The 13,971-nt window shown below is 55.7% G+C and overlaps 6 protein-coding genes across 6 annotated transcripts; 5 read left to right on the top strand and 1 right to left on the bottom strand.

Annotated features, from left to right (window-relative positions):
- Nucleotides 1-818: 818 nt before the first annotated feature.
- BDP55DRAFT_556664 (Frag1/DRAM/Sfk1 family protein) lies at nucleotides 819-3,676 on the top strand (the record flags this gene model as incomplete). The annotated part of the gene is made up of 4 exons (XM_060569610.1): nucleotides 819-1,176; nucleotides 1,233-1,359; nucleotides 1,455-1,496; nucleotides 1,549-3,676. 4 exons carry the CDS (start codon nucleotides 819-821, stop codon nucleotides 3,674-3,676), a joined length of 2,655 nt encoding a protein of 884 aa, XP_060427261.1.
- Nucleotides 3,677-5,625: 1,949 nt separating this feature from the next.
- On the top strand, nucleotides 5,626-6,552 carry BDP55DRAFT_717425 (uncharacterized protein). Its single transcript, XM_060578374.1, has one exon. The coding sequence runs from the start codon at nucleotides 5,864-5,866 to the stop codon at nucleotides 6,344-6,346; it is 483 nt and encodes a 160-aa protein (XP_060427260.1). The 5' UTR covers nucleotides 5,626-5,863; the 3' UTR covers nucleotides 6,347-6,552.
- Nucleotides 6,110-8,460, top strand: BDP55DRAFT_228394 (cytochrome P450). The gene is made up of 5 exons (XM_060566130.1): nucleotides 6,110-6,428; nucleotides 6,530-6,680; nucleotides 6,856-7,304; nucleotides 7,379-7,611; nucleotides 7,684-8,460. Exons 1-5 carry the CDS (start codon nucleotides 6,369-6,371, stop codon nucleotides 8,363-8,365), a joined length of 1,575 nt encoding a protein of 524 aa, XP_060427259.1. The 5' UTR covers nucleotides 6,110-6,368; the 3' UTR covers nucleotides 8,366-8,460.
- A 392-nt stretch (nucleotides 8,461-8,852) lies between these two features.
- BDP55DRAFT_634198 (uncharacterized protein) lies at nucleotides 8,853-9,359 on the bottom strand (the record flags this gene model as incomplete). The annotated part of the gene is made up of 1 exon (XM_060572639.1): nucleotides 8,853-9,359. The coding sequence occupies one exon, from the start codon at nucleotides 9,357-9,359 to the stop codon at nucleotides 8,853-8,855; it is 507 nt and encodes a 168-aa protein (XP_060427258.1).
- Nucleotides 9,360-9,695: 336 nt separating this feature from the next.
- BDP55DRAFT_695539 (beta-1,6-galactanase) lies at nucleotides 9,696-11,088 on the top strand (the record flags this gene model as incomplete). Its single annotated transcript, XM_060577481.1, has 3 exons — nucleotides 9,696-10,130; nucleotides 10,194-10,367; nucleotides 10,426-11,088. The coding sequence occupies 3 exons, from the start codon at nucleotides 9,696-9,698 to the stop codon at nucleotides 11,086-11,088; spliced, it is 1,272 nt and encodes a 423-aa protein (XP_060427257.1).
- A 504-nt stretch (nucleotides 11,089-11,592) lies between these two features.
- Nucleotides 11,593-13,902, top strand: BDP55DRAFT_614424 (uncharacterized protein; the record flags this gene model as incomplete). The annotated part of the gene is made up of 5 exons (XM_060571240.1): nucleotides 11,593-11,795; nucleotides 11,884-11,988; nucleotides 12,052-12,248; nucleotides 12,301-12,887; nucleotides 12,930-13,902. The coding sequence occupies exons 1-5, from the start codon at nucleotides 11,750-11,752 to the stop codon at nucleotides 13,900-13,902; spliced, it is 1,908 nt and encodes a 635-aa protein (XP_060427256.1). The 5' UTR covers nucleotides 11,593-11,749.
- Between the last annotated feature and the right edge of the window lie 69 nt (nucleotides 13,903-13,971).

Raw genomic sequence — 13,971 nt, 5'->3', positions numbered from 1 at the left:
TGTCATCTTCCCTGTCGGCGCCAGACACCTTGAACTGTCGTGACTGTTTATGTCCACAACCTTAGCTCAAAAGACTCCGTACGGTCACGGAAACCTTGCAACTTCTTCTCCAAAGGCTCCACGGTCAGGGGCCGCACTGTTGCAAAAGAACCAGACACACCCACAACACCCAACCACGCGATTCCCTTCGATCCAATCGATCCCCATCCGCGGGCCGCCGAGGCATGCTGGTTAATTAGTTGTGCAACTGCCTAGCACAATTCTTTCTTATTTCCGCCCTTCTCTCGGCCCTCCCCCTCCATTCATCCTTCTAAGTTCTCTCCCCCCCCCTCGCCAGCTCGTGTCATTGCCTCCCCGGATCCCCCGGATGAGCTTCTTTTCTCTTTCTTTTTCTCGTTCGAGTTGAGAGAGTGAGAGAGAGAATCCATTCCCCCGAGAAAGAGAGAGGTTCAGAGCAAGTAGAGGTTCGCGATGGCGTCAAGGTACAAAGACAAGGACAGCGGCGTCGCGCTGGTCTTCAATGGCCGGTGGATCAGCTACCTACATACTGCCACAGCTTACAGTAAGTCTTTGCGCCCGGGGTTGCTGCCGCCGTTGGTCGCGATGTTGTCGCGGGGCACTTTTCATGGTCGTACGACCATCCCGAAAGCCCCCAAAGCTGACTTTTCACGATAGCTGCCTTCATCAGCGCATTCATTGTAGGCGTCTCGCTGCATTACCATAAGATTGTCCAAAATGAGTGGTACGGATACCCCGACGAGTGGTTCCCCTCCGTTTCCGCGACAATTGGCGACCGATACCCCGAGCGGTCCTTCTTCATGTTCTTCATCGCAATCACCTCGGGTCCGCGATTCGCACTCGTCGGCCTGTGGTACCTCTTGACGAGGAGACCCGGACAGACGCTGCCAAAGTTTACTCTCGCGATGGGCATCTTGCGCACGTGCATGTGCGGAGGCTTCACCTACGTAACCTCGACCGACGACCACGACTGGCACGACATCTTTATGATCTCCTACATTGTCGCATCTCTCCCGTGGACTATTGGATGCGTCATGCTGAGCCCGCCGAACCCCCAGGCCATCAAGTACCGCAAGCTGATTGCCAGCTCGTTCTTCGGTACCCTGGTGCCCTTGATCTACTTCTTCATTCAGCACAAGGTCCACCGCGTTGCGGGAGGTAAGCTTTTCGGCCTCGGAGGGTTGCGCAAGACTCTGGTAGCTAACCGCGCACAGCCTACACGATCTATGCCTTCTTCGAATGGGCCCTCATCCTCTTCGACGTTGCCTTTGACGCTGTTACGGCTCTCGACTTCAGCACTTTCGAAGTGGTAATCAAGGATGTCAAGGGAGCAAGCAAGGGGTACGTCCAATGGCTCCCAAAATAGTCTTGTACATACTGTACACCAGGCAAAGCAATAGATCCAGTTGAAGAGCACAATCTAAGTCTTGCTATAGTGAGAATCGGTCATCCGTTCCGTCCGCCGTGCTTGAAAAGCAGTAAGTCTGTGGAATTTCGTGATCAGATGTGCAGCAACTGACTTGCTTCAAGAAAGGAAAAGGGGAGCGCAAACCTATTGACTGGCCGATTCACCTGGGCCGAGGCCCTCGACACCGCCGCCGATGTCTACCACGGCTTCATCTTTTGGTCCATGTTGACCAGCTTGGGAGTCTTGGTGTGGTACTTTCCCCTCTGGCACATGGGCATCTCTGGCTACGAGGCCTTTGTCATGTCAACCATCTTGCCCGCAATCTTGGGCATTCGCAGCGTTCGCTCCCTCGTCGTCAACAACCAGCGTGCGATCCATCTCATCTCGCTGGTCGGACTGCTCGCTTACCAGGTTCTTGACCCTGCCTACCGTCTCTTTACCGTTGGCTTCGCCGTGGCCACGTCTTGCCTCGGCTGGACTGCTGCGTTCTGGTCCGAGAGAGCCCACCAGAGCCGTCTCGAATCCCGAATCATGGCTTGGACCCTTGGCCTTGTCGCCTCTTCCACAGCCAAGTTCATCTGGTGGACCAACAACCCGCTGTGGCCTGTTATGCACGCCGCCAACGGAGGCTGGAATGCGACTGGTTTTGCCATCGCTGTTGTAGCTGCCTTGCGATTCACGCGGAGGGCCCCCCTGACTAGCGGCGATATCCCAGAAGACTCCAAGAAGGGCGGTTCTTCAGTTCTCGCTGCCTTTGGCGTTGGCGGTCTTTTCTTCGGCATCCACTCCCTGCTCTCTGATACCAGCACCATGATCCTTTGGGTCTGGGACGGTTACCCGATCCGTGGACCTACCTCCAACACCTACGGCTGGATGACGATTGTCGCAATGACTGCTGGTCTCCTGGTCGGCCTATACCGCCCCTCCGTAATGAGCTCGTGGACCGCCTACGGTGTTGGCTGCGTTGGTGCGGCCGTCTTGACCTCATACCACCACTGGTTCGGCTACTATGGTGCTCTCACCACAGCCTTCTACCTGATGGGTCTGTCTGTGCCCTTCCTTTCCACCGCGGCCAAGAGAAGCCCTGGCACAACATTCGGTCTCGGGTTCTTCATTTACAACATTATGGTTCTGTTCCACGTCTGGGTCGTTGCCTATGCATTCGTGCCTGGTGGCCCCTTGGTTCGGGAACACACTGACTGGGTCATGATGACCACATTCATCCTCATCGGCGCCGGTGTCTTCGACCTCACCTCCTCGCAGGCCCGCCGTCGCGATACCCGCCGCGCGTCCCCGTCGCAGCACAAGAAGTACAACACGATTGCAGCCGCCTTTGTCAACGTCGTCTTCCTTGCCGCAGCCTTCATGCGCTTTCCCACCAACGACTACAAGCCATACCACCCTGAAGATCGCATCATGACGGCCGGTATCTGGACCATCCACTTCTCCCTCGACAACGACATGTGGTCTTCCGAGTACCGCATGCGCGACCTCATCAAGGAGCTCGAACTGGACGTCGTGGGTCTCCTCGAGTCTGACCTGCAGCGCATCATCATGGGCAACCGCGACACCACGCAGTTCCTCGCCGAGGACCTCGGAATGTACGTCGACTACGGCCCAGGCCCCAACAAGCACACCTGGGGCTCCGCGCTGCTCTCCAAGTTCCCGATTCTCAAGTCGACGCACCACCTGCTCCCCAGTCCTGTAGGCGAACTCGCACCCGCCATCGCCGCCACCCTCGACGTCTACGGCCAAGAGGTTGACGTCTTCGTGTTCCACTCTGGACAGGAAGAGGACCCCGAAGATCGCCGTCTGCAGACCGAGTACCTCTCCAAGCTCATGGGCGAATCAAAGAACCCCTCCGTTCTGCTGTCCTACCTCGTCACCAAGCCCCTGCAAGGTAACTACAACACCTACGTCAGCAGCACATCCGGCATGCACGACGTCGATCCGACCGACTGGGACCGCTGGTGCGAGTATATCCTCTACAAGGGCCTCAAGCGCACTGGCTACGCGCGTGTCAGCCGCAGCACCATCACCGACACGGAGCTGCAGATGGCCAAGTTTGTCGTCCCGCAGTCCAAGGACGAGGCACTGCAGGTCGAGGCCGTGGACGACAATACGCGAAATAAGCGCGTTACGGAGGAGGAGGTGCCGCAGGGCTGGCGGTTCCCGGCCATGTTCCGGGGCCAGGGCGTGCGGGATCACCGGTACCACGTGTTCAACGAGCCGAGATATTACAATCATTGATTTATGGAAACGGAAACGAGTTTATGGGGTAGGAATTGGATGAAGACCGGGGTGTAATGTCAATGGTTTTCTTATGTTGGTGGCGGAGGTTGGGGCGTATATACTTAATACAATGAGAGTTTACCTGTTCAATGAGCCTCTGGGTGTTTGCATGTTTGGTGTAAGAGCATGTTGGTTGCTGCCGAGACACTGTCCTACCTTTTATTGCTACCGTTGCTGTCATCCTATCTTGCGTTTCCTCCGTATCGATATTATGGGTGAGGCCACCACTCTCTATGATCCCACCTTGTTCAGAGCTTCTTACTCTCCGATCCCGCTGCTTTCAAAATTTCTGAGGCTTCTACCCTGACCTTTCTACCCTCTAGGCGTCGTCGTTCACGTACTCGTTCGAATGCCTCCGACACGGACGAGGAGTAAAGAAAAGTATTGGTTTTTTTATGTATCTATGTATGCACCCCCTTGATACTTAATATACTACTAAACCATAACTTACTATCACCAGACACCTCTTGATCTAGGAACGGCTCGAGTACAGACACCTAACTAACTCACGTAGACTTGCTTGAAAAATGTTGTAGATTCTAGTTGGTCTTATACTAGGTACCTTGAATAGTTCATATATAGTCACGTGCTTACCTTGGCTGTTAGGTTTTTTAGGTTTCAACACCTCCTCTATTAAGACGCGACGGGCTCGAACAGCTTGCGGCAGACTCTGGAAGGAGTAGGATCAGGCTCGTCGTTTCCGGTCATGTCCAGATACTGTCGCTTCTTGGCCGTGGCAAGGCGGGCTTTCTCCATGAGCTGAATCGCAATGTCTGCGCCGGAAATAGCGGTATCGGGGAAGGCTACCTCAAGGGCTGCGTTTAGGATTTCAAACTTTGACTTCTGTCTTCTCTTCGCATATTACAAATAGAGTATATTTGAATAGGCGGGAATGGAAAGGCAACGCTGTGGCCGTGACAGGAACTGTGTAAATGGCAAATCGTGATGTGCTAAACTGGAAACGTCACTCTTCGACACCCAGAAACGCTGGATTCCGTACTCGCCGCTCGTCCCGTGCACTGTTGCGATGACTCTAGAGCGTATAGCTATGGAGATGGAAGGTATTCAAAGAATTGCTATCTAGGTAAATTGAGCGCCCTGGTCTTGTCGTGTGTGCACGTACTGAGGTGTGGCTAATAGTGGCGTAGCTTCATAGCTGCTCAATGACCAGGTACCTACCTGCCTGGCAATTCCAAACCCTCGTGTACGTCTCCACAAACGAGCCCACAACAACTTGAACTATTCGAAGCCCTCGAGACCTTCGAGCCGTCGCCAAACGAGTTCACAAACCGCGGACCTGGAGCGGAATTCCTCCCCGCTATCCACGTTTCTCTTCCCCCGTCTTCTCCGCAGGACCCGCAACGGTGCACGGTGTAAAGCGGGGGAAGAAGGGAACTCCACCGCCGAAAGCCGATCCCGTTTATTCTTTGACCAAATATCTCAAATCCTCGGGAAAGAAAATCGAGTTTCGGGAATGGATCTATTCGGGAAAGATGTAAGACAAGGTTTCTAAATATCGGGAAAGATGCGGACGGAAAAGAAGCACTTGGTGCCAGGGCTCGGCAAAGAGACAAGAACAGCAGGAGGGCACTGCGACCAAAGGGGGTTGACCCTTACTCACCGCGCATGGAGTTTGTAATCGCAATGCCTCTGGTTGGCTCACATGCACACTTGCGAAACCTTGCTGCCGGGGGGGGGGGGGGGGGGGGGGGGCGGTGGACTTTGGAGGACGCCATCCACGCATCTTGCATTCGTGGGCGTGGATTGGGGCGGGGGAAGCTTGCCGGTGTGGGTATCAAAGATGCGAGATCTTGGGGTAGCACCGTAGCAAGTATCGTCCATGGCTATCTACGGGCTGAACGAGCCGAGGAAAAAGAAATTGGGAACAAAAAGTCTGGGGTAAGGTAAGCAGGTATTGCGGCGTCACTAGAGGACAGAGATCCCCAAGTCCGCGTCCGTTCTCAACCACCTCTCTCCCCGCGAGTAGCCGCGACGTTCCAGTGTCCCCCCTTCAAAGGTCACTCCCGAAACAGGAAGGTTGGGCGGGCTTGCGCAAGCGTGATAAGACGGATCTGCGCCTTTTTGCGGCTTGCCCGCCGCCCTCTTTCTTCTTACAGCATTCCCACTATTAAGACCTTGTTGCGCATGGGGACTGTGTCACTTGTTACAGCTGATATTTTGGCACATCCTGCTAGGTATTGCACTTCTCCAAATTTTGGTGTCCAAAGGTGTGTCCATGGATTGCCCGCCCGGTCCTTGCGGCGTGGGGTAAAGCGCACCGCCAGCGCCCCGTCATTCCCGTCTTGGACCGTGGAAAGCCGATGGGCCACCGGGAAAGGGACAAGAAAGAAAGAGGAACGTGTAAGACAAATAAGAAGAGAGGTGCGCCCTCCTTCTCGCCGGGAAACACGGATAGGACGAGGTGAGATTGCTGCGAAAAAGACCTTACCACTTGAGAACTTCGTATTTGGGGGGAAAAAAAACAAAAAACAAGAAAGGGTGAAAAGTGGTGTTTGGTTACCACTTACACCGGACTATATCCTCGGCTTCGCGTGTCGAGACATACTGTTGTGTGACAACCATTCGAAACGAAGAGAGACGACACCTCTGAACTCACGACATCGTTGAAAACGAGGCAGAACAAGTGAAAATGGAGACGAGTCACCTCTGGGCCTGGCTTGGCCTCGCCGCCGTGGGAGGCGTGCTCTACGTAAGTCCCAGTCCTCAACATTGCCAACAATGAGGGCTTGATGAAGCCGATCAATGTTGGTGGGAAATAAGAGGAAGCTGGTCTGACAGCCAACGAAATAGGTCGCTGGTATCGTCGTATACCGCATCTTCTTCCACCCCCTGGCAAAGTACCCAGGACCGCTCATCGCAAAGTTCACGGACGGATACCAGCTCTACCACGCCTGGAACGGCGATAGACATCTCGACTTTTACAAGCTTCACAGGCAATACGGTATGTTACCTACTCATCTTCGGCACTTGTGCCAACGCATCCTTCATTCTCTGTGAGATCGGCAAGGAGGCATTGCCAGAGAGGGGGGAAGATACTCTCTCTGAGAGAGAGAGAGAGAGAGAGAGAGAGAGAGAGAGAGAGAGCCACGGCAATATCACCACTAACAAACCTCAAGGCAAAATCGTCCGCTTCGGCCCCAACTCAGTCTCCTTCAACTCCGCCACAGCCCTCAAAGAAATCTACGGCTTCCGCTCCAACGTCGGCAAAGCAGAATTCTACAACGCCTTCGTCCACCCAGCGCCCAACACCCACAACGCCCGCGACAAGGACGTCCATGCCCGCAAGCGCCGCGTCCTCGCCCATGGCTTCTCCGACTCGGCCATGAAGGAGATGGAACGCTACATCATCGGCAACGTGCGCTCCTTCACCGCAGAGATTGGCCGGGGCGCGTCCGCCGATACCAAGGGCTGGTCGACGCCCAAGAACATGACGGACTGGTGTAACTACCTCGCCATGGATATCTTGGGAGACTTGTCGTTCGGGAAAGCGTTTCATATGCTGGAGGCGCCGGATAACCGGTTTGCGTTGGATTTGATTGCTGCGGCGACAAAAAGGCACCTTCTTGTGAGTTGACAAAGTCTTGGGATGCGGCCCTTGAGAGGGTGATTGTAGAGAAACGTGGACTGACGGGCCCCCAGTGCGGCACCATGCCCATCGTCGACAAGCTCAAGCTCGACAAACTCCTCTTCCCCACTATCGCTGCCGGACGCGCGCGGTACATGTCATACAGCAAGGCGCAGCTGACGGAGCGGACGAAGCTCGGTGAAGACACGGACCGACGCGACTTCTTCTACTATCTCCTCAAGGCGCGCGACCCAGAGACGGGAATGGGCTTTTCGACGCCCGAGCTCTGGGGCGAGTCGAACCTACTGTAAGTTCATCCTTTCCTTGTCCAGCTTCGACACACGACAGAGATGTAAACCAAGACTAACACGCAAATCAGCATCATCGCCGGCGCCGACACCACGTCAACAGCCATGGCAGCAACCCTCTTCTACCTCTCCCGTAACCCCGCAGCCCTCCAGCGCGCGACCGCCGAGGTCCGCAGCAAGTTCTCCGAAGTCGAGGAGATCCGCCAAGGCGCAACAATCAACACATGCACCTACCTCCGCGCCTGCATTGACGAAGCGATGCGCCTGTCCCCCTCTGTCGGCGGTCTGCTCCCCCGCGAGGTCCTCACGGGCGGCATGACCATCGACGGCGCGCATATTCCCGCCGGAACCGTCGTCGGCACGCCGCACTACACGATCCACCACAACGAGGACTACTTCCCCTCAGCGTACGACTACGTTCCCGAGCGGTGGATCGTCGGCGCGGCGAACCCGTTGTTCGAGGGCAGGGAGACGACCGAGGCAGACACGGCGAGAGCGCAGAGCGCGTTTTGTCCGTTTTCGATTGGAGCCAGAGGGTGTATTGGCAAGGGTCTTGCGTATGCTGAAATGTCGACCGCGTTGGCGAGGACGCTCTTCTTATACGATATGCGCAAGGCGGTGGGCGTGGTTGATCCGGCTGAGGGACGCGCAGATTTGGATGAGGGCCGGAGGCGGGTCTCGGAGATGCAGTTGTACGACACGTTTACGAGTATGAAGGACGGACCATTATTGGAATTCAGAGCGAGGGCATGAGGGTGGTGGTGCTGGAAAGGTTGTTGGTGATGTTTCTACCGAGCTGGGCTGGGCTGAAGCTGGGGTTAGAGACCCCCTGCTTCACCTTCGGTGCCGCGGATTCGGATCCGTGTGAAGTTGTCGTCATCGAGCGTCGAGAGAACTTGTTAGCACGTGCCAATTGATACATATGCTTCATGAGAGCCAATAATGGCAGAGAACCCAACTCCTCGTTCCAAGGTACAGCGGTGGAGCCAAATGCTGGTGAAAGCTCGTCGCGAGAACTCGTCCGTCCGAACTTGCGCGCCATTCAGATCGTTCGAAAGCTCTCCCCGCTTGTCCGTTTCCCCAACTGCTACATTTAAGTCTCTGTGGTTCGGCTCTTGATCGGCAGCGGGCATTTCCCTGTCAGGCACGTCGTCTCCGCTATTGTCCGTTTTCTTTCGTATCTTTCCAAACGTTCTTTCGTTCGGCTTGCGGGGATCACGGAGCCGGGTCGTTGTGAAAGCTATCTTCTCCACTCCCATGCAACGTCAACCATCCAGACTAGTATCTTGTGATCGCGCAGAACCGGCCAATTTGGGGATGCTTGGGCCGTTGAACGGTTCGATGAAGAGGAGGGGATCGGAGTGTGGGGAACACCAACACTAAAGAAATCAGAGCTCGGGAGCCGGGATCCGTCGGTTTCCCCATCGGCATATTCGACAAGCGATGCGGGGGCGGGACGCAAGAATCTCTCCATAGACTCCAGCTTGTCTCGAGACTTTGCGGGAGCCGATCTCACGCCGTACGGCACAACCTTGCTGTTCCTGGCGACAATCATCGCCTGACTCCCTAGCATCCACTCAATGGTCAATCTTGGACCCTTGGCTTCCATCCCCAAGAGGACGCGGGTCCCGGCTGTGCTCGTCTTCTCGGGCGAAAGCCGCCCCCGAGGTTCGTCGCTACCCTGGCAACTTGGGATCATGACCTGAGGGAGGACCCGAGAGATGCCCCGCTGCGGGCTGGAGGACATGGTCGACGACTACACTAGTTATGAAAATGGCGGCTGTTGATTCAAGGAACGTTGCACCCTCCAGAGCACCGCTACTTCTGCCAATGCTCGTGATGTCAGTTTCGCGTTCCTGGTCCAGCTGCAGGTCCCGCTCTCGGTCCGTGGGATGAGGTAGCAACGGCGAGTGCTCAATTGGAGCGGGAATGCTTCCGAACTGCATGCTCTATGAACTCTTTGAACTCTTCGGGTCGTATAAGAGCCCACAGGCTCCCGCAAGATGGTGCCATTGCGACCTTCTCTGTAGTGATAGCCCCCATCTCGGACGCGTCGGTTTCTCAATCAAAACTGCCCGACACAATGAAGTTCTTCACCTCCCTCCTGGCCGTCGCCAGCTCCGTCGCGCCACTTTGCGCCGCCCTTCCTCAGACCAGACAGACCAGCTGGCCCAATGGCCCGCTTGTGACGGACGGTCGCTGGGCAGTCGATGCCGCTGGCAACCACATCCAGTTCGCCGGCACCAATTGGCCCGGTCACGGCGAGGTTATGGTTCCTGAGGGCCTGCAGTTCCTCTCCGTCGAGGGCGTCGTGTCCAAGATCAAGAGCATCGGCATGAACGCCATCCGCCTAACCTACGCCATTGAGCTCGTCGACCAGATCTACGCCAATGACGGCAAGGACATTGACATTAAGACGGCTTTCATCAACGGCCTTGGTGAGACCAACGGTACTGCCGTCCTTGCGCAGGTCCTGGCCAACAACCCTTCCTTCACGGAGGCGACCACTCGTCTCGAGGTACGTCATTTGCTCTCCCGCCCATTCGCGTAGCTCGACACCCGCTAACATACGAGCCCATAGGTTTACGATGCGATTGCTGCTGAGTGCGCCAAGCAGGAAGTTTACATCCTCCTCGATAACCACATGTCCACCGGCAAGTGGTGCTGCTCTGGAAATGACGGCAACACTTGGTGGGGAGACCGCGAGTTCGATCTCGCCAACTGGGTGCGGGGCCTGACCTACATGGCCAACCATGTAAGTGAATCGAAAGAAGGGAGGATGCTGTAGAATCCATGCTGATAACCATCGTCAGGGAAAATCTTGGACTGCCCTTGTCGCCATGTCCCTTCGCAACGAGCTTCGCCAGGCCACGGATAACGACGAGCTGGTCGCTGCTTCGTACAACTGGCAGGATTGGTACAAGTACATCCAGGATGGCACCAACGCCATCAACGGCGCCAACCCTGACCTGCTCATCTTCCTGTCAGGCCTCAACTACGACACGACCGTCGTGCCTGCCTTCGCTGGCACGGCGTTGACGCCCGGTAACGGCACTTTCCAGCTCTCTGACTTTGAGGGATACACCAACAAGCTCGTTCTTGAGATCCACAACTACGAGGGCTCCATCGGCAGCTGCGCCAGCTTGAGCAACAACCTGTACACCAAGGGCTTCCAGGCCATGAATGCCTCGGATCCTGCGACGGTCAATGTGTTCCCTGTGGCGCTGACCGAGTTTGGCTTCAACATGAACGACAACACATACCTCAACACTTACTCAACGTGCCTGGCATCGTACTTGCCCCAGATTCAGGGCAGCTTCTTCATCTGGGTTCTGGTGGGTAGCTACTATATCCGCCAGGGAACGCAGAACTTTGAGGAGTCGTGGGGTCTGTTGAATGCGGACTGGTCTGAGTGGAGGAACCCCAACTATGTTAGCGAGCAGCTGACGCCCATGGTTGCTGGTGTTATTGGATAGATGAATTCCATAGAGTAGTCGTAGCTGATTTGGAGTAATGAAATCATGAACTCAATCCTTGATTAGCCATCGAACAGGTGATTTTGAGAAAGAGAACCATGGCGTCGATAAGCTAAGATGACTCTGTGTATGTGCGAAAGCCATAGTAAGAAGCGTTATTCTCAATTCATGGTGCCGGTTTGGTCAATCCTTGGAGAACATTATTGAGACCCCGAGGCGGGATATTTCTACATCCCCCAAACTTGGTAAAGCCAAAATCAAGATGATAGTGATTTTTCTTTGGTAGACTTGATTGGTTTGATTGATCAGCTGGAGAACTAAGAGATGGATGATGTTGAGTGTTTGTTGGAGGTGTAAGTGCAACTATTTGGGCAAGAAGACGCAGGGACAGTGCTTGCGACCGACACACTGTCAGCGCACGGTACAGATTTCCTATTGGCTCACCACAGCGCGCTAGAGCCATGCGCCGGCAAGGCTGAGAAAGGCTGTCAACGATTTCTTTCTCGACACCCAATCTCCGCGCTCTTTTTGGAGTTCAACAGCTTGACCCTTTGTTCAGCCTCGAATCCCTGGCATATCTCGAGCTTCCAACGGTTACGAAATGACATAGTCGCTGTCACTACGCCATTTTCATTGCGAAATCGCCCGAACATCAACCAGAATGGTAGTCTGCAAGTTCTACGAGCAGGGGAACTGCAGGTATGGACGTACGTCACTCGCTGTGCGCCCACCACCCCTCCCTCGAGGGGCCTCAATCGCATACTCGGACTCAAAGGGCTGACACGTTATATCCAGAGAACTGCCGATTCGAGCACCCACGGTCGCAATCAAACAATCGCTTCGCAGCCTTTGGCCAAAACACTGGAGGAGGATTCAATCGAGGCGGCAACAACAACGATGGTTCGTCCAGCAACTGCGGCTCCTAGTAGTCTTCAACGACTCATTTTACTCACCGATCATCAGGCCTACCATATTCACTATCAAAGGAAGCCATTGAGAAGGATCTGACATCAGAAGCGCCGCAATGGATCTTGTCCGCTTACGGCCCCGGGAGGGATGCTCCGGAACAGCTCTTCGGTGGTAACCTGCGCGAGCAGAGTTTTGAAGAGATGAGACTCGTTCACATGATGGCGACAGCCTCTGGAAATCCTCAGCAAGCCGTAAGTCACCTTGTCTAGGCCTGCAGATCCATCAGCTGACGGACCCCCAAAGCTCAATCAAGCACAAGAGCTATACCAGCAAGCGCAGCAACAAATGAAGACGGCAGTGGGCAACCTTGACGGAGCTATACAATTTGTCATCTCAGCCGAACAGACGCACCCCAACAGGATAGATATCTGCAAGCAAGGCACGTTGTCAGGTGGGACCACAGGGGAGTTTGCAGTTGGAAAACGGGCCGCTTCTTCACAACAGAACCCTTTTTCGTCAAACTCAAACGCAGCATCATCGAACCCATTCTCCTCCAACAACACCAACACGGCTTCTGCCTTTGGTGGCGGCGGTGGAGCTTCAACAGGGAGCGCCTTTGGCCAGCCAGCGGCCTTGGGGCAACGTGCGAATCCCTTTGGCACGCCAGCTTTTGGTCAGACTTCGCAACCGTCGCAGCAGACTTCAGCATTCGGCCAACCATCACAGCCCACATCTGCGTTTGGTGTCGCAAGCAGCTCAGCACCGGCCTTTGGCCAGACATCGCAACCTACATCTGCTTTTGGACAACCCAGCGCGCTGGGAGGTGGAACATCAGCATTTGGCCAGGCTTCAGCACTGGGCCAGAAGCCAAATCCTTTTGGCGCGCCTGCGTTTGGGCAGCCAGCACAACCAGCAGCGGCAGTAGGCGGCAGTGCTTTCGGTCAAGCATCTCAACTCGGCGGAGGCGGCAGCGCGTTTGGCCAAGCAAGTGCTCTGGGACAAAAGCCGAATCCCTTTGGTGGCGCGACGAGCGGTGCCAGCCCGTTTGCCAGCGCCGGAGGCAGCGGCAATTCACCTAGTCCTTTTGGTCAGGCTTCGCAGAACACTGCCAGTCCCAGTCCCTTTGGACAGCCCGCGCAAACTACGACACAAAACGCCAACCCTTTCGGGGCTCCAGCCCAGGCGAAACCAAGTCCGTTTGGTCAGCCAGCACAGCCTGCGACAACAAGCGCGTTTGGACAACCGGCTCAACCTGCATCTTCGAATCCCTTCGGACAACCTTCTCAAGCGCAACCGGCGACCAGCAACCCCTTTGGATCGAAACCCGATGCGCAGCCCAGCGCCTTCGGTCAGCCGGCGGCGAATGCTCAGCCAGCACAGCCAACGCAGCCCGCCAGCGGATTCGGACAACCAGCTCAGCTCGGCCAAAAGACGAACCCTTTCGGACAGACCAATGCGTCTCCGTTCAGTCAACCGGCTGGTGGTATCGGAGCGGGTGGGTCAGCACCAAACCCTTTCGGAGGTCAGACCGCTGCTCCAGCTACGCCCGCCGCGCAACAAGCGGCGGCGCCTGGGAACGGACCGTACCCGCCGGGCAGCTCGAGGCAGCATCCACCCGTGTCGAGCTACAGCTCCAAGGACATGAATGGGCGGCTGTCCAACTGGAAGGGCAAGCCCGTCACCTACCAGAACAACTTGCCCGGCATCCGGGCCTTCAACGGCGCGTGGTCGAGGATCTGGTTCCCGGATGGCCCGCCAAACTACTACAAGGACACTGAACTACCCGACGAGTTATATGACGACAAGTCGAAGCAGCAGTGGCAGGCGTTTACGCAGACGGGCAGGTTTGAGGGCCTCATGCCCGAGTTGCCTCCCAAGAGGGAGTTTTGCCTTTGGGATCTGTAAAACGGGGGACAGGGGAGAGGAGAGACGAGGCGAGGACCAACAGTGGTCTATTTGTACTTGTGTCAAGGG

Source organism: Colletotrichum godetiae, assembly GCF_030913485.1.
Source record: "Colletotrichum godetiae strain CBS 193.32 chromosome Unknown BDP55scaffold_32, whole genome shotgun sequence".
Taxonomy (NCBI): Eukaryota; Fungi; Ascomycota; class Sordariomycetes; order Glomerellales; family Glomerellaceae; genus Colletotrichum; species Colletotrichum godetiae.
Note: the sequence above shows the minus strand (reverse complement) of the source record. Positions and strands in the feature narration are given on the sequence as shown.